The 19,582-nt window shown below is 25.4% G+C and overlaps 2 protein-coding genes across 3 annotated transcripts; one reads left to right on the top strand and one right to left on the bottom strand.

The window, feature by feature from the left end:
- Window positions 1-1,243: 1,243 nt before the first annotated feature.
- On the bottom strand, window positions 1,244-5,499 carry LOC100167191 (ubiquitin-conjugating enzyme E2-17 kDa). Its single transcript, XM_001952330.4, has 2 exons — window positions 5,138-5,499; window positions 1,244-3,130 (listed from the first exon to the last, which is right to left on the bottom strand). The coding sequence occupies exon 2, from the start codon at window positions 3,091-3,093 to the stop codon at window positions 2,638-2,640; it is 456 nt and encodes a 151-aa protein (XP_001952365.1). The 5' UTR covers window positions 3,094-3,130; window positions 5,138-5,499; the 3' UTR covers window positions 1,244-2,637.
- Window positions 5,500-5,601: 102 nt separating this feature from the next.
- Window positions 5,602-17,152, top strand: LOC100165159 (lanC-like protein 2). Of its 2 annotated transcripts, none has more exons than XM_029488917.1 (10): window positions 5,602-5,807; window positions 7,141-7,288; window positions 9,642-9,869; window positions 10,223-10,374; window positions 10,459-10,600; window positions 10,675-10,818; window positions 11,924-12,106; window positions 14,480-14,626; window positions 15,697-15,796; window positions 16,716-17,152. In XM_029488917.1, the coding sequence occupies exons 2-10, from the start codon at window positions 7,163-7,165 to the stop codon at window positions 16,784-16,786; spliced, it is 1,293 nt and encodes a 430-aa protein (XP_029344777.1). In that variant the 5' UTR covers window positions 5,602-5,807; window positions 7,141-7,162; the 3' UTR covers window positions 16,787-17,152. The 2 variants fall into 2 exon arrangements, with proteins under 2 accessions (XP_029344777.1, XP_029344776.1); XM_029488916.1 differs by having other exon boundaries at window positions 5,603-5,793.
- The last annotated feature ends 2,430 nt before the right edge of the window (window positions 17,153-19,582 follow it).

Here is a 19,582-nt window from a genome sequence, read left to right as displayed (position 1 = left end):
AATAAACAAATTTTTGATTATAACAAATTACCTGTATAGGTATCAGAACTATGTAAATAGAATTTTTTTTTTTGTATTGGAAGATTATTTCATGTAGGTATATCTAAAAATAGATTAGTTAATCTCAAATACTTAAGTATTTATAGTAGGTATTTGAATGGTATCTTAAAATTATTTTTTACAACACTGCTCGTACCTACTACCTACCAATCACCTAGGCATAGGTATAATAAAATTCATATGCTCATAGAATTACAACAAGTTAGTATTAATTTATTAGTAGTCACTAGTAAATGTGGAATTCTGATGTTATTATTTATTTTTATTTTTTTTATTAATTTTTGAAGGTATCACCTACCTACAAGGTTATTAGCCTGAGTTACATTTATTTTTACATTGGAAACAAAAAATATTTATTTTTTAATGAGATATTCAACAACAAAGGTTATTAGCATTAAATGTGTTTACATTTTTGTTTTTTTTTTAATTACAAATTTTATTCTAAAATATGTTGTTAAATATTCCGCTATTTGTGCAAATTATTAATTAGTGATAAGGATTTGTAGTTATGGGCCAAAATTACCTCATTAAAAGTAATATATTTCCCTGCCATAAAATTTAAATATTACAACAAATATTACATTAGTTTACTTACTTAGCCACTAGAGTGAACTTGGTACTTACTACTTATCTGCCTAAAGAGTAAAGACTAAAGATATTGCTCCTATTCTTTTAGCAGTCTTTGAGATTTGGTAATTGGAGTTCAATACGAAATTTACTATTTACATACAATATATAAGTAAACGGGTTAATAGGTAGGTACATCTTAAGTTGCAAGGTAAGTAAGTAGGTAAGTTGTAGCCTCGTGAATGTAATATAATTATGGTTTCTAATCAATGAACATTTTAATTAGTAAATTAGGCGACAATTGTCGAACAGTGAATTAATATTTTAGTTGTTTAATGGGTAATATTTTTTAGTAACTGGGTGATATCATTTTTTTTACGTAGATTCTATAGAAAGTACCTACCTATATATTGAATTATTTGAATTATTTGATTAAAAATTAATATAAATTATATATTTCTAGGCAATTTCATAAAAGTTAAATATTTTAGTAGCACACAATGATAAAATAATAATGATATTTGTATTAATATAAAATTATTAAAATTTTGTTCAGTTTGATTAATTGTTTGATCAAGGTATTAAGCTATTTCATTCAGATCGGATGGAAAATGTATTATCTTCTTAATATTTATTGTACAATACTAAATTAATTAAACATAATTAAAAATAGATTACAACAAAATAGGTACAACATGTACCTATACTCGTATCTTAAAAAAAATTTATACCATATTCCAAATATTTTCAGGCATAAAATAAATATAAAATGCGGTTTGTGTAAATTTGTGCATATTCTACAATATTTTTTGCATACAAATACAGACCCTAATCATTACAAATTAGTAATTTTAAAAATATTTTATTACCAATATAGATATAAACGTACATATTATATATATATATATAAACATACGTGTATTCCTGCAAAGTAATTTGTACAATTTTACTTATAAAATACAGCATTAAAGCTGTTAATACATTTTTTACATTCATTTAATTTATAGTTAATACCACAAAATGTTTAAGTACTCTAAATTAAACAAATAGGTACAATAGTACAACTACCAATAGTTATTAACCCACAATTTATAAATGTGTCTATGTCTTATATTTTAAACTAATGTTTAATTATATATTAAAATCAGAGTAAATAGTCAGCGTATTTGACTCTAACATGACAATATAAACTATCATATACATTGTGAAGTTCTATATTTGAGATATTTAACCATACATCATGTTAATAAGTTTGTTTACAATATAAACTTCTAACAAAGAACTTTTACAATTTACAAATATTCATTAAAATACATTAACTTTTCAGATATTTATAAACGATATTATGATATAATGAGCTATTTCAGTATTATTTTTAATATTAAATTTATTAACTCTAGTACATATTTGATTATTGAAATGTATGTAATACCATAAAACAAGTTCTGATTATTTTTTACTCTTTGTAATATAATTAAATTAATTTAAGTAAATAACTACTCAAACTGTTTACATGATAGTAAATATAATATAACTCGGTCATGTGTTCAATAATTATATAATGGATAAAAAAAATAATTAATAATACATTTTACAATAATATAAGCAAAAAAAAAAATACAAAAATACATTTTGATATAAAGCTAACTATTAACTTATAAAAATGGGAAAAATACAAATCAAAATGCAAAATTACATAGAAATAAAAAAAACTTTTTTGGAATATGAATTAAGATTATAAAGTTAAACATTACAAAACATTTAAATTAGTTACAATAATCATATTTCACTTGCGTCAATATATTTAAATAATATATACCATTAAATAAAATAATTCAATAAACATACATTTATGCAAAAAAAAAAAAAATTTCATATGAAATTATTCTTTCAATGCACTGGAATAATAGTAATAACCATGGTAAAAATTCAATCATAAAGTTTAAAAGAACTAGTAACACACAGACAGCTATTTCTTTAAAAGTATGTTTAAAAATAATAATTAGCTTTCTAATCAATAAAACTTTGCTCCACACACATCTTCACTCTTTTCTCATACTCTCTGCGATTCTCCTTATACAATTGGGCAGCCATAGAATTAGCTGGTGAATTAGGATTAGGATCACTAAGAAGCGATTGAATGGATGTCAAAATAGCAGCTACATCATAAGTAGGACTCCAGCGATTCTGTAATATATCAAGACAAATGCCTCCATCTGCATAGACATTTGGATGAAACATTTTTGAAACAAATCTAACTGTTGGAGGCTTGTTAGGATATTCTTCAGTAAATTCTATTGTCAATTTAAATGTGCCATCTTCAAATGGAGTATCATGTGGTCCAAATATCACAGCTTTCCACAGCATGATATTGTTATCAGTGGGTGTGCCACTGATACCTGCAGGTGGATCTTCTTGTAATTTTTTGAAGTCTCGCATCAGTCTACGTCTGGCAGGTGTTGACATGATAAATGGTAACTTTTATGTTTCAATAAAAACAAACCTGTGAGAAATAAAATAAAAATTAGATACAATTTAATAAAATAATATAGATTGGGTTAGGTATGTCATAGATTTTTTACATCATATTTATTTGTCAGACATTTAAAATTAAATAAAAAAATATACGTGCATTCTGTACATTCAAAGAAAGCTAGTAGTAGGTAACTAATTACAAAAAAAAAAATAAAAATTCTCAATGGCACTCTCAACATTTTTTGACGGATGACAGAAAAATTGATTGCAGTTGACTATCTGGGTAGCCATCTTGCCAAAATAACATTAGGATATATTAAACATCAATAAATATTCAATAAATATCAATAAATATCAATAAATATCAATAAATATTCATTTTACAATTCCTAATATTTAAAAAAATTAACACTCATAGTAGCATATTAATTTTTCTTGTTTTTTGAGCCATGGCATTACAAACTTCTTCCTAGATGGCCATCATTATTAATTGAGATGGTTCTAAGAAATGTAGTTAATTTGTCAACAATAATAAGTCACAAATACTGTAAGTTCTTTCAGTCATAGTATTTTTATTAGGTAGGTTTTGAGTATTTTCATACATGAAAATGTTTTTTTCAGGAGCCAATGTATACTATAATAAAATAATAATATATAAAACTAAAAAAATTGAAAACCGAAAATGTCCGTAAACAGCTCAAAAAGAGTCAAAATATTTTCAAAATTGTATGGTGTATAGGAAATGCTAATATAAACATTCAATAAAATTTTCAAATATCTACAGTCATTCGTTTTTTAATTACAATAAAATAAGAATTTTGTCACATGAGAAATAGAGCAAATATCCAATGTTGTAAAAATTTGAATTTCAAACGATCATAAAAATTTAATTTGACTTTCTTATAGATATTTTTTGTTTGATAAAGGTAGATAATCTTATTTATATTTTAAAAATTGACCTCCCCAATGCACCAACGATATTCACTTTCCAATCGAACAAGATACTGAAGTTGAAAATCAAAGCATTATTTCGACTACTTATCTTGTACACACACAAAAAAAAATAAAAAAATAAAAAAATAAAAAAAAACACACATCATTGTAAAATCAATACATTCATCGTTCCACTCAGAATCTAAAAAATTCTAATATCAAAAGTAAAAATTGGAAAACTACAGTTAAGAGTATTTTAGTATTACCTAATACCATTTACATTTTACATACTCTATGTATAATGTTTATGTATGTACTTATTATATTATACTTACGTCAATGAAACTGCAATAATTTAAGAAGATTTATAATAAATCCCAAAATGTAAATTATACCCAGGTACTTATGATTTTTTTCAAGCAAAAATATTTAGTGCCTACCCACTAAAATATTTCTAAAAGTGTTGTTGAAGTGCGGACAATATTTTATGTTAAGATAATATTGGTTCAACCAATGGTCTCGCAGTAGTCACGATCGCTTGCGGCTACAGTAAACAACTATAGGTAAGAATATCATAGATGAACAAAGAAATTAGATAGAGATAAAATTGAGCTCGAAATGCAACCAACACTATTGCATCAGAATTTGCTATGAACATTATTCAAATATTCAATCATACAAATCATAAATAATTACAATATAGGTAATTATCTGGGTAATTACAGTAAATTAACGACCGTATATAATGACCCCAAACAAGATGACAATATAAAATATTGTAACTTGTATTATGAGCGCATTGAGGATGACATGTTATCAGACGATCCTTTAACTCAGCAATCAGCTCCTCGGTCCCGCTATAATTATTGTAGATGTGCCAACATTTATTTCTCAGAATACAAAATTGAAAACAATCAGAAAGTTTTATTTTTCCGTCAGAGTCCTGATAATACCACGTTTGAAGGCGGTGACCGGACGGCCATTGAAAATTGTTATCTGGGCCAAAATAACGACTTACTGCGACGGAGTAAACGCATTTTGCGACCGTCGTGAAACGATCTAAACGCGTAACGAGACAACAATTATTAATATTCAGACTTACCGACGACGACGGTCACTGCAAAAGTGCGAACGGCTCTGGAGTCTCGACGACTGGACGACGGTGGTCGGCGGACGGCGGCGGTGGTTGTCCAGGCACGGATATAGCTTATTATTTATTTTTTTTATAGGTACTTATTACCTATTATTGAGTTTATTATTAATACTATTTTATATCTGGGGTGCCCAGACAGCCAACAAAAGTCAAAACTGAAAACTATAGAACGGCGGGCCAGTCGTTCCTCATTATCTGTTGTGACTCTGAAACGCAATTTTACGATACGTCTTCGATGTGTTATTGCGTTGACGTTATCGATATTCGGCGGTGGTCGCGATTGTTGGTACCGTACTATCGTATCGATTTCGCAACATGGCAATACGCGGTTATTCATATTTAATTTTTTCGTATCTCCTACCCGCCCCCCCCCCATCCTACTACAATCGGACAACAGCGCTCGCCGGCCGCGGCTGCCTCCACGGTTCCCACTACGATTTCCGAAACCGGCTATCTAATCTATTCATTTTTTTTTTCATTCTTACATTACTATTTACTACAATAGTAGATAAACAATGCATCATCGTAGGTTGTAATACATTTTATAGTCACTGAAGACTGAAGAGTGAAGAAGACTGAATCACGACCGCCACTGCTTCGTTTAGGTAGTACTAGTTGGGTATGAAATCAGAAAATACTACCTATACGGCTATACATACATTCGTGGGTGATTAGTAGGGTTCGGATACGAAGGGAATATAGTCAATAAAAAAACCAATTCAAATGTGAAGAAATACCAAAAATAAGCATTTAATTTATACAACTAAGCAATTACTATTTAAATTTACTAAACAATTAAATAAATTTCAGTTGATTTAACGAGGTAATTAGTATTAAAAAAATAATTAACTTGGTACTATGTAGGTACCTACAAAAACGATATTTTAACTTGCCTTAATTGATACTTTATTGATATCGACAATATTAAATCCCATTAAAACTAATTATAAACATAACATCAATAATGCGTCGTCTTCACAAGCTCTTATCGATGTATTCTGTCAATATGTATAGAAAACTATCAGGTCGATTAATATTTAAACACATGCAAATTAAAAAGAAAAAAAGCAAACAAGACATTTATGGGTAAAAAAGTAAAAATTTCACTCATTATATTAGAAATGAATGGAGAAACAATTTAATTTAAAAATTATTTTTTTATTATTACTTATTCAAAAAAAGGCATTTGCCTTCAAATTCGAACACTATTGATTAGATACTGATTTATGGTATGTCGATCGTGTGCAATATACTTGGAATATACTAACTACCTACTTCTTTAAGTATTTTACTTATGAAACCTTAACTGGTAATAACCTTACATTCACTATATTGTAATATAACTTTGTTTATAATGTATATTACCTACCTATACAAATCATTTTTATTTTATTATCTTTTTTTTTTTATTCTTAATTATGTCTATGTATGTACAGACGTATATTTAATAATTTTATATAGTTCAATAAATAATAACTCAAATATTAAGCCATCTCTCATACTTAACTAAAACTAATTTAAATTATATAATTTTATCCATCATAAATTATTTCATTCCGTATTATATAATCAATGGGTAACCTAACTAACATAATATCATCAACATAATATAATAATTTTTTTCTTAATACCCATGATTATACATTTTAATGTTATAATTTTTATATGCCATGAGTTGCAAATATTAAATTGGTTATTCAATATTGAGTAAAAATGTATTTTTTAACAAATACCGATTGCAGTTTAACCAGTATTTTAAAACATTCAGGTGAATAATTGTACAAATTGCAATTAATAAGACTATTGATATTACCTGCAAGAGTATAATTATTATGATTGTAATGCCACTGCAGGATCTGAAAAAAAAAACGTTTCAGTTACCTAAAAATTTTATAATTTTCAAATATTCTTCTTATTTGCTTACACAAATATTTTTAATTTATACATTTTAGTGGAGTAGTTTACAATAAATGTATGATGGTGGACAAGAAGAAACCCAATCAGCAGAACCCTGAGCCCTGCAGAAATTACAAAAATGAACTGAGTTTACTATCAGATGAGAAAGCGAATGAAGTAGTGGGAAGATCACTTAAAATATATGTAAGTAGGTTAACTGTATATTTAATACTAATTTTGTATCAATCTAACATGAACACTTTTTTTCAATATGAAGAAAATCTGTTAATTTATCTAAAACAAAAGTTAAAATTGTAAGTAAAGTTTAAAATTGGGTAGGTATTAACCCGTAAGTGTTATGGTCTGGTCCCATAGACAGACCGCCGCATTTTTTTTGTTTTGGTTTACTTCTTAAATTATCTAAAAAATTAATTAATTTCTTTAAAATTATAAAATTTGAGTTGAAATATAATCAAATATTGGCACTGTAAATATATTATTTCTACAAATAATGCGACGGAACAATTGAAAAATATGGTCTTACCTAATATATTTAACAAAACTAAGTGGTCTAGGAGACTGCACCATACCATTAGAGTAATTTTTGTTCACCGTACCACTTACGGGTTAACGCGTTTGCCGCGGATGATGCATATTAGCTTCATTAAGCATATGTGGTCATCTAAAAGGTATCATGTACATTATTATTCAATGCATATAGAAATTTAGTTAGTGTAACAAAAAAACTATGTAAAAAACATAGATAACAATTCTCAGTCAAAAATTTTAAATTTGATACAATTTGTTAAAATTTGAAATTTAAATACTTGTAAAAAAAAATAGTGCTTATGTATTTGTAATATTTTTTAACTGATATAGTAATAATATATCAGGAGCCTTGTATCTCACTTTTTTACCAACAAATACAATTTTATTGAAAATTATAGAAAAAACAATTAAAAAAATTAAAAAATAACAATGTCCATAAACCGCTCAAAAAGAGTCAATATGTTTTGAAAATTTTATCGAGTATGGTAATTGATAAAATAAACATAATATAATATACTTTAAAAGTATAAAATACTCACGAATAATATGTTTAAACTACAACAATATATCTAAAGTCATGATTATTTGTTCAAATAACTAATTTTGTCCAAATTTGAATTTAAAACGTCCATAAAAAAAACTATGTTTGTATAATATATTTTTAGATTTTTTGTATATAATATGAACTACTTAATATGAAAAATCTTGTTTTAAGTTTTCAATCTTAAGCCATAAAAATTTGAACAACAAAATAATTTGTTACTTTTCGAGATTTTAATGAACTTTATCAACATTTGAACTTTAAATGCTCATAAATTAAAAATCTTGTCAATGTATCTTAAAAAGTTTTCAACTGCTATTATAACTAATGAAGTATCTTGTATTGCTAGCGAGCTATTTACAAGCATTTTTAACCAACGAAAAATATTTTATTAATATTTGTAAAAAAAAAAAATATCTATTACCAACTCAAAAAAAAAATTTCAAGTGTTTACAGTTATTTGTTCTTGAATTACATTAAGTTAAGAAATGCAATAGGTTATTGGTAATTTACTGGTGAATATCAAAGAGTGTAAAAAATAGTAACATTTTTGTGAATTACTAACTTAAAATATTGTGATTTTCAAGTATTTTTTCAATATTTTAACTTCAGAGGATTATAAAGGTTATTATGAATTTACGCTCAACTTTTTTTTTAAATTACACTTAGATTAACATAAAATATGAGGAATCTTGTATTAAATTTTCATATTTTTTGACTGAGCGATAATTTTTTTATCAATAATGTAATTAAATAAAACATAAAATGTCTTATGCCTAGTAGAAAAAGCTCAAAAAATTAAATATTTTAAAATGTTTATCATGTAGAGAAAATGCAAATGCAAATTATTTTTATAAACATTTAAAGATTATAAAAATGTTTAAGAACTTTTATAAATTTAGATTAATTTTAAGCTATTGCCTATTTATATTATCATGAATCTATTTACACCGTTTTACGATAAGTTGGGATTGACTCAAAAATTAATAATAATTTACGATGTAAATATATACTATAATTAATTAAACTTACTATATTATCTATTAATAGTAAAATAAATTAACTACTGTAATTAAGCAATTAATAACAAAAATAAATTCAGTTATAATGTATCTTTTAGGCTTTGTCACTAGAGCTGTAAAATAACAGTTAAAAAAATCCACATATACCTATATACATTTTATTTTTAAGTGATATTAAATAATCATAAGATAAATTAAACATTTTACAATATTGTAAATAATTTAAAATTAGAAATACAAATTTAAATTTATATTCATACTGTAGTTAGAAGGTAGCCATCAATTATTATTAATGGTAAAAGAGTGTAATTTTTTTTTATAAGTTTAATATACAACAAACATTTACTTAAATAAAAAAATATCAATCCATGGAATTTTTTAGTAATTATTAACCTATGGACTGATTTATTTGATATTTTACTGATTGTGAATATATATTTTTTAGTATGTTGTAGAAAGTTTAAGAATTACAAATACATTTCAATACAAAATCAATGAATTTGTTGAAGCTCATATGTTTATCATAGATCAAGAAGTTCAATTGTTTTTAAAAAAACCCAAACCTAACGAAGATGAACTTACTGTAGAGTCTATATATTCTGGAATGGCTGGAATTGCCTTGCTATACAATTTTTATGCTAACAAAATACATAACAAAAATAAAGCTATAGAGGTTTGTTTTATATTATTTTATTATTATTATATTAAGTTCATAGACTTGATAAAATTAGAATATGTATTTGGATATTATAGCCTATAATTATTATCATTTACTTTATACTTCTTTTGCACTAAAACCTGTTTTTGTGAGTATGTAAAACATATATCATATTTGTAACAAGTTCACACTATTTACCTGTAATTTAGAAAACTGACAACCTTGGTCTGAGTTGAATTTAATGAAATGGTTGTCTTATATCTATAATGTTTGTCATGGATTTTAGATTATAAGGTTTTCTTACCGGGGCGAGATTTGTTATATTGTAAGACTTTGTTTAAAATGTATTATATGTATTACATTTATAGGCTAAGCTGATCATCGAAAAATGTTTGTCAATATTAGATGAAAACTCTGATAGTGTAACATATTTAACTGGGAAATCTGGTATATTTGTAACAGCTACTGAAATTTATCGAGATCTTGGTGATATTAAAAATGCAAAAAAAATGATTGAAAAGTATTTATCATGATATATACCATATTTATAATTTGATATTGTTTAAATATATTTATTTTTTTGTTTTTTGTTTGGTATAAATAGAGTTGTGGATTTGTTGCCATTAGCATTGAATCAAAAAATGCCCGATGTTTTACTTTATGGACGAGCTGGATATCTATACTCTTTACTAATACTTAAAAAGCTTGGATGGGAGGACCCAGACAGAGATAAACTGATACGCAAGGTATCAAATCAAAAATGTTATGTTTTTTTATTTTGTAATTTACTTGTACTTAGTAAAATGTATGAATAAAACAGGTTGTGCTATCGATTTTTAACAACGGTATTCAGACATGTGATAGAGATAAACCAAGAAGAACTTCTCTCATGTACAAATGTCACAACAAAAAATACTTGGGGGCAGCTCAAGGTTTATCGGGTGTTATACATTGCCTTCTTCTAGTATGTTTTTACACCTACGTACAGTCTTGTAAAAAATACTTTTTAAATGTATTCAAGTACAGATACAGATACTTATTTTGAATAACAGTGGAATACGTATTTGAAAACTCCTTAAGAGTACGCTATATAGCCATTTGTTGTCTTCGTTTTACAAGTGAGTTACATACCAAATTTACGCTCAGGAGAATGTGTTTAGCTCTAATAATTTAAAAATTAGAGTGAGTCGATTTTGAAACTTAATGGTATGTACATTATCTGGGCTTGTAGGTGGGTTTTTTTTACGATAGTTAAACTATTTAGTAAGTTATACGTATATAATATAGTGTAAATTAAAAATGCTCATAACTCACTTAAAATCTGAACTATCGTAAAAAAGCCACATACAAAAATAGATAATGTTCTTACCATCAAGTTTCATAATAGGTTGATTCACTCTAATTTTTAAACTAACTGAGTTAAACGTGATCTGCTACTTGTAAATTTGCTATATTATGCACGTGTAAGACGGGGACAACAAATATCTGTGTAGCATCCTCTTAAAAAAGTATTAGAGTTCAAATACAGATACTTACAAAAAAGTATATTTTATAACTATCAAATACTTTAAAATTCTCGACAAATTGGATTTTTTTTTATACCTATCTGTTTTTTTGTCAAGGTTGTGTATAAGTTTGTAAAATAAAATATACGAGTATATATTATTAATTTTTAATTTTATTAATTTATTTCAACCAAATCAATTACAATCAAATAATTAGGTACAGTAAATTACATTAATAATAGCTGATATGTATACCTGCTAAGCTTTAAGTTTGTATCTGGTATACAGTAATTATTATTATATTATGTTCTGTTTTTTATTTTTTTTTTATTTTATGATATTGAATTAAAAATAAAAATGTGTAAACTAAAAAGAAAAAGTATTTGATTTTAAATATTGATACTATGAGAGAGTAATTAAAATACTGTTTTCAAAAGTATTAAAACTGTATTTGAGTGCTTAAAATGTATTTCATGGTATTATAAAATTAAGTATGTTCGTCTTTTTTTTTTTTTTATTGTTCCTTGTCTAAAAATGTTAAAACTTTATTTTATATGTTTTTAGGCAAAAAGTTATCTAACAAAAAGTGAACTAGACGATCTTATTAAGCCAGCTCTTGACTACTTATTGACACTGAGGTATAAATCTGGGAATTTACCAGTTTCTCTGTGTAATGATCCTGATCATTTAGTTCAGTGGTGTCATGGTGCTTCGGGTGTCACACACACTTATGCACTAGCTTACAAAGTAAGAAATGTTTAAATATATATATTGCAACACAGTGGCGTAGCCAGGAATTTTATATGGTGGGGGGGGGCTAAGTATACAAATACAATATGTCTTTTATTTACACTTTTTATTTTTTTATAAAGTCAACACAGTCAATGAGGGGGTTATATATAGCCCCTTAGCGCCCATTGGTTACGCCACTGTTGCAACAGATTTTACTCAATATTATAGGTACAATATAGTACTATTTTAAATAATATTTGTAGTATGTTTTGTAATATTAATTCTGTGTGATTTTGATTTTTGAATATTTTTTCAAATTATTTCTTCTTTAAAAACAAAACTAATTTTAGTATACAGATTGAATTTTTAAGTACGCTCAGTGGTCACCCCCACTTTTTTGCTTTATTTGTGCAACTATTCAAATTCTGAATTTTGGAATTTTTAAGTGTAATTAAAGACAATATTTTCAAATACAGAAGAAATTGTTTAAAATTACATTAAAGGGACCAAATAGGTTGAAATAACCTATAGTCATAACTAGCGATTAAATTTTACATATAAATTTACCTTTGCATTTTTCGGGATCTTAGTATAAAATTTGAAATTAACAGACTATTTCCCTTCGTATTTACAGTGCAGAATAACTCAGAAACTTTTCGTTCAAATTTTGACTACAATACGTCAACATTTTTAGAAGAATCATCCGATTCACAATTTGCATTAAAACATGTAGGTTTATATTAAAAAAATCTTAGTTTGTAATGCCACAGGATATTTCTTAAATTTGGTGAATAATATTAGTATATGAAAATATTGTCATTAGTTAAACTTAAAAATTGCAAAAATCAGAATTTGAATACCTATATGAATAATTTAAACATAAAAATGGCGTAAGCATACATAAAAATTGATCTTGTATATTATTACCAACTAAAACTTTTAATTATTTTAGTGTGGTGTAAAATCTTCAACTTTTTGAGGGGGGGGGATGCATCTAATACTGATTAACAATTATAATAAAGCCAAATTGTATACTTATTATTATTAAACTATTGTGTGCTAATAATATTTTTATGAGTTTAAATTTAAATAAATACTTTATATATATTTTATTTGCGTATTTCAATAATTTATAATATTAATATATTAAAAATAAGTACTATTATTTATAAAATTCAGATGAATTGTAAAGTATACAGCTCGCAAATACGTATTGTACGCAATACAATTAACACAATGTCATTCAAAATAATCAGTTGAAGTAAAGTAATGGTTAGGTGAAGTTAGAAATTGTTGTCCAGAATTTTATAAAACTTAATTGTTGAACCACCCTATTCTAGCTTATGATTATTTATATTTTAATAATAACAAACAGATCATATACAATTTACTAATCTATGAATAGTATTATTTTTATATTAATTTATGAAATGTTCTCTTTTTTTAGATGTGAGTGTGGTTATTTTTTTAAGCAGTTCTAAGTTTACATAGTAATATATAACTTCTCTTTGAACGTTTATAAAAACAAAAATATTTTTAGTTCTTTAAATATGGTTAATGTTTGAACAATATCTATCAAAAAACAACCTTATAATATGATACAAATATTATAAGTAAAAATGCTATTATATATTTATTTTCTTATTATTTTAACAGGCCCTTTTAAGTATTGATAAATTAAACATTACTTGAATAATCATAAAATTCTAAATCTACATTCTCATTTGTCATTATAGTGTTAGGTGTTAGGTTGTTTAACACCTTAAAAAATTTAATAAATATGCACAACAAATATCAAAATATGCCTTTAAATAATCAATTAATATGTTATTATTAAATAGGTACGTTGAAATTTATTGTATTATTCTAGCGCCGGCTTTTATTTTTTCATTTATTTCTAAAAAAAACATATTTAACTGTCATAAACATCCTAACTTTAGTTGTTAGCTTTAGCAATTTATTTGGTAAGTAATTATACTCTGTTCCATCTAAGAGTGAACCACTCGGTTGACCAAAACACATTTTTTCCACGCATTCCTACAACAATCCGTGTGAGTTTTAACACGTGCGCCCGACGGCCGATGATGACTGTCCGTCAATCACAGAACGCATAGCCATCGGATGGGATTCAGGCACTATTCGGCAGCTCAGTCTCCATGGCCGAAAGTGATTCACTCTTAGATGGAACGGAGTATAGGTGTGATATACACATATTAATATATTATTAATATATTAGTTATAAATACTACTATTGATTTTATAATATAAGTATATTTTTTATAAATTATAAAATCGTTAATTACTTATAAAAGGTTCTGCTGTTCTCATGGCTTATGATAGACTATAATAATATGTATGTTTGAATAATTAGTTATGTTTTCAAATTAGGTTTTTCTAGATGAGAAGTACCTTAATGCAGCAATACAATACGGTGATATTGTATGGAAACGTGGTTTATTGACTAAAGGATATGGACTGTGCCATGGCGTTAGCGGAAATTCTTATGCTTTTATGTCATTGTTCCAATTAACTGGAGTAAGTTTATTAAAATACTGTAATTATATTTTTTTAAGCTAAGTGTGGATATGTTATATATGTATTTGTATAATAAAGTATGCATGGCCTATTATTATTAGTAATATTGTAAAATAACAAATATCAATGAACCATGGTTTTATTTTTACTTTAATGTTTAAAGTTTAAATAGATATGATAAACACAGTATAAACATGCAACTTGGTGGCTCTATGTGCCTAGGGTCCCTCACCCATGAACACAGATATTTAAATATTAAATAGCAAAAGTGGGCATTAATGAGTTAAAAAGTTTATTTTATTTTAAATTTTTAACTTGATAGTCACTTTTGGGTTTTAGTTAGTGCTAGGTATCTTAATACTGCTAACTTATCTTAAATGTTTTTTAATTAACATCAAATCATTAAATTAAATTATCATTTCAAGAAATTGAGTTAATTTATTTTGTTTTTTGATTTTGATTGTACCTATGTTAAATATATTTCCGGTAATATTTAGAGTGAATTGTTTTTTTGCTTGGTGATGAAAAACTTCAATGTAGTTAAATATACTTGTGTACCTATAGAAATATAGTATAAATACCACATATTATTATATAGTTTTAAGTAAAAAAAATAAAGTAGGCCAATTTTATAAATAAATTATTATTTGGTAAATTCTGTCAAGACTTATTTTTGTAGAAATGGTTGCTTTATTTTGATAGATTTTGTTCACATATTTTTGTGCGCTAATTTAATATTGTTTGAATCTAAAATTATAATGGACATTTACTTCTTATTATAATTGTAATTAGTTTATTCTAAGTTATAATTAATTTATAATTATATATTCGGTATGTAGGTCTTACAACCATTGTACTGTACTAAGTGTACTTCTAAAATTATGTGATATATGCTCTACAAACCACAATCATGTTGTTTATTTATGATTTACCAATGCTATATTTTTGAAAAAACTATCTATGTAGTTATATTTTACTAGATGTTATGTTTTGAATGGATTTGGTTCAATAGAATTAAATGTATCTATTATTTCAACTTTATTAGCATTAAACAATATTATTTTTTACAGAAAACTAAATATTTATATCGAGCTGCAAGGTTTGTTGACTGGTGCTTAACAACCAACCGTCAAAATAGAATACCTGACAACCCATATTCAATGTTTGAAGGTATTTTTATATTTATATTAAATGTTAATTGTTAAATGTCTTAACCATTTTAATTGTTTTTAACAAAATATCTATGAAACTAAAAAATTAAAAAAAATTTTTTTTTTTTTGATTAGCTAAGTGATTTATATACAAGGTTAACTTAATCTTGTTGAACATACGTATACCTAAGTCAGTTTATTGGAAACTGTTGGGAAACTACCAACTTTCTAAAGTAAAGGAATTAAGCTAATGATTTCATTTAAATCTGTATACATAATATAAACCAAGCGTGCCCAACCCGTGGAAGTATTTCAACCGGCCCGTGACCGTTTTATACAATTAGAAATTTCTATTGGTATAAATAAATATAAAGATAAAACATCTTATTATTAATAAGCTTTTAAGAATTCCAAAATACCTTATACATTTTAAGAATAATAATAGTGTATAATGTATATTTTATCAAACTTACCGGTATATACGGTCAAAAGTATAAATATAAATTTTGAATGTGTCCCCCAAATTGAAAAAAGTTGTTATAAACTATTAGTATTGTAGTCATTGTTCATAATATTAATCTTTTTTATGGAATTCTATGCATATAGTTTATTGACATTTGTAATAACTACGAAAACGAATAGTTAATTTATTGTTGTATATTTTATCTGATACTATCACCTTTGTTATCTTTTTTACAACTGTCCTTTAGTGTTAAAAATTATATATTTCCAAGTCAAAAATTTAACACTCAAGTCTCATATTTTACCTGTACATTCATTCCACTACTAAATGCTTAACAGTTGTCATGCTATTAAATTGTTAACCAATGAAAATTCATCATATAATATAAAAATATTTGTATCGCAAATATCAATTATTTAAGCTAAATAATATGGTAGGTAGTACTATAAAATTTTTTACATTTTTATTTATGCAGGTGTCGCTGGTGTTACATATGCTCTAATAGATGTGCAAGATCCTATAGGGGCCAATTTACCAGGATTCTAATTTTTCAATTATTGCAGATTACTCATATTTTTACGAAACAATGTTCTGGTCCATACAAGCTGCCTAAGCAAATGGTATCTTGTAAAACAATTTTATTTATATACGTTTTAATATTATTTAGATACTATTTATTATAAAACACTAAAAGTCACTCAACCACATATTTAAAACTGATATATAGTTTTATGTTTTTAAATTTTTATTCTTCATGTCTGTGTAGTGTTTTTACTCATGCAAACATTTAAGTTATTTATAGTTTATGGTGTATGGTGTATCAATGTCCTCTTAATAATACTTGAATTAATAATATTAATGGTTCATTAATAATCATAACATTTTTATCAAGACTGGTCACATAGTATAGTTAAATATTAGTATGTAGAATTAAATGTACTAACTCTTTAATTTACTTTAATAGTTCTTAAATTTAAATTAAATTATATAACTTTTGTTATATAATTTATTTCCCAGCTATCTAAAATTAAATTAGTTTAAATAATGTACTAACGTTTCCAGCTTTGCCTTACCATAATATCATGTGTATTGTATGAATGTTATGTGATACATTGGTATTGAGACTTGAATATGTATAATAATTAGGGTTAGGATGCTTATGCACTAAAAAATTAATAAATATGTATGCACTAAGCACTTATTGACAAAAAAATTTCTAAATATTCCATGAAAAAATTGAAAAATATGCATTTATAACTTTATATTTTAATTATTTAATGAAAATTAAAGAAGGTTTTTAAAAAAATGTATCTAATTATTAATTACAATTATAAATACTTATAAATGTCTTAATTAAAAGAGTTGCATTAAACAGCAGTAGTTTGTTTTAAATGTTTGATTGTGTAGTGTGTATGTGCATGTATATCTCCGAATATCATTGTGGGATTCCTGACAATGAGTCAGTGGCATTATTTCAGTTTTTGAGGGAGGGAGAGGGGTCAAAATTGTTAATAAAACTATTGTTAAATATGTTAAATAAAACTGAAAAAAAAAGCGCTTGCTAACAATTACATTACATTTGCATTTTTATCTCAATACAAATAACTTTCTTACATATTTTATATAATTGTATAAATACTATTACGGTTATCTGGTTACTATCGTAGGCATAAATAACCAATTTTTTAGAGATATAACAATGACTAAATAATTAATACAATATAATATGTAGAGGGGATACCTAAATATATTACCTATTAACTACTATAATATAAAGTCTCAAAATAAGCCCATACCTGACCCGGCAATGGCTCTCTAATGACAAGGGTGCAAATTCCTACCCTACCGCCCCCCAAATGACGCCACTGTGTAATGAGTAAGTGATAACTTTTATATGATCTATATAAAATACAGATGTTAAAAACTCAGATTCAGTTTAAAGTTAATTACATTTTTTTTCTCGATTTTTTGTATCGAAAACTAAAAAAAGTCCATTATATTAAGCATTTATATGCTAAATTTAGGATAACATGCAAATATAAGTAAATAAAATATTGTTATTTGAATCTAGACTATCATAAAACAAATTTCTATCAATAAAACATACAAAATCATAAACACCCTAACCATAATGGTATTTATAATTTAATTTTTACTTATTTTACTTTAATTTATTATTTTATATTACATTATAACAAATATAAATGTATAATATATATTTTAAAATTGTTAAGAATTATAGCTATAATAGATGAATACACAATACACATTTATTATTATTATTATTTATTTTTTTAATTAATTAAACAGACTTGTATAAAATAGGTACAACTATTATTTATAACCTGACTGAAGTATAATAGTGAACTACAATAAAAGTTCTATTCGAACTCCTTTGTTAAAACTATTAACTTTTATGATTTATCCAATAGGTATAATTGTTAAATTAACTATTCCTATCATTTTAATGTGTAGAAATTATATAATAACACATAGAACAAAACTTAATAGTGCCATATTATATATATATTTTTAGATTATCTAATTATACTTATAAAATGAAATTCATATTTTATGTCTGAACATTTTTTTTAAAATTAATTTCATTGTTAATAAAATCTTATCAATAGTAAAAATAATTTTAATGTATTCTTAGACCATTATAATAGTTAAAGGAAGCTTATGAATTATTTACTTTATTATTGCTTGTATTTTGAGGTTGTTGGTAATGGACCAATTTAGTAGACTAGTCATTAAAATAAATAATAAATATAAAGTATGTAGTTTTTAGATTCAGTTTTTCAAATTAAAATTGAAGAATGACTTAAAGTATACTTAATTTTGTTCTGTTTGCATTTGGTTTTACGCTTTTGATTGAGTTGTTTTTTAAATTGTATTTTGTTTTTGTCCTTTAAATTTTAATTTATGTATAATAAAAACTTACCTATTTCTTTTATTTTTAGAACTGTGTAAATGAACTAACATTGTTTTACATTTTGACACATTTACATAAACAGTATAATACTACTAATCGTGTTAATATAGTTATAGAAATTTTTATTAGTATGAACTATGGTTTAAAAAGAAAACTAAAATTAATTAAATTTTTTAATGTAGTTCAATTTATATTTTGAAACTACTCATTATCTAGTGTGGGTGCTCTGTACTAATCATAAATATATGGACTGTGCTTTCCCTATACCCTGCCTTAGGTTCCCTAGTGCCAATATTGTTCAAAAGAGATAGCAAATACCTGACACCTGTCCATATTATGGTGGTTCCAATGATGTATGCCAGCGGTTCTTAAGAGGACGCTACACCCGCATTTGTTGTCTCCGTCTT

This window comes from Acyrthosiphon pisum, chromosome X, assembly GCF_005508785.2.
Source record: "Acyrthosiphon pisum isolate AL4f chromosome X, pea_aphid_22Mar2018_4r6ur, whole genome shotgun sequence".
In the NCBI taxonomy this organism is placed as follows: domain Eukaryota; kingdom Metazoa; phylum Arthropoda; class Insecta; order Hemiptera; family Aphididae; genus Acyrthosiphon; species Acyrthosiphon pisum.
Note: the sequence above shows the minus strand (reverse complement) of the source record. Positions and strands in the feature narration are given on the sequence as shown.

Bases quoted from the DNA above. Each gene is read 5' to 3' on its own strand.
- LOC100167191 (XM_001952330.4), bottom strand. From the start codon at position 3,093: ATGTCAACACCTGCCAGACGTAGACTGATGCGAGACTTCAAAAAATTA.
- LOC100165159 (XM_029488917.1), top strand. From the start codon at position 7,163: ATGATGGTGGACAAGAAGAAACCCAATCAGCAGAACCCTGAGCCCTGC. The intron at 7,289-9,641 runs GTAAGTAGGTTA...TATATTTTTTAG, and splicing joins GAAGATCACTTAAAATATAT to TATGTTGTAGAAAGTTTAAG. The intron at 14,627-15,696 runs GTAAGTTTATTA...TATTTTTTACAG, and splicing joins CATTGTTCCAATTAACTGGA to AAAACTAAATATTTATATCG.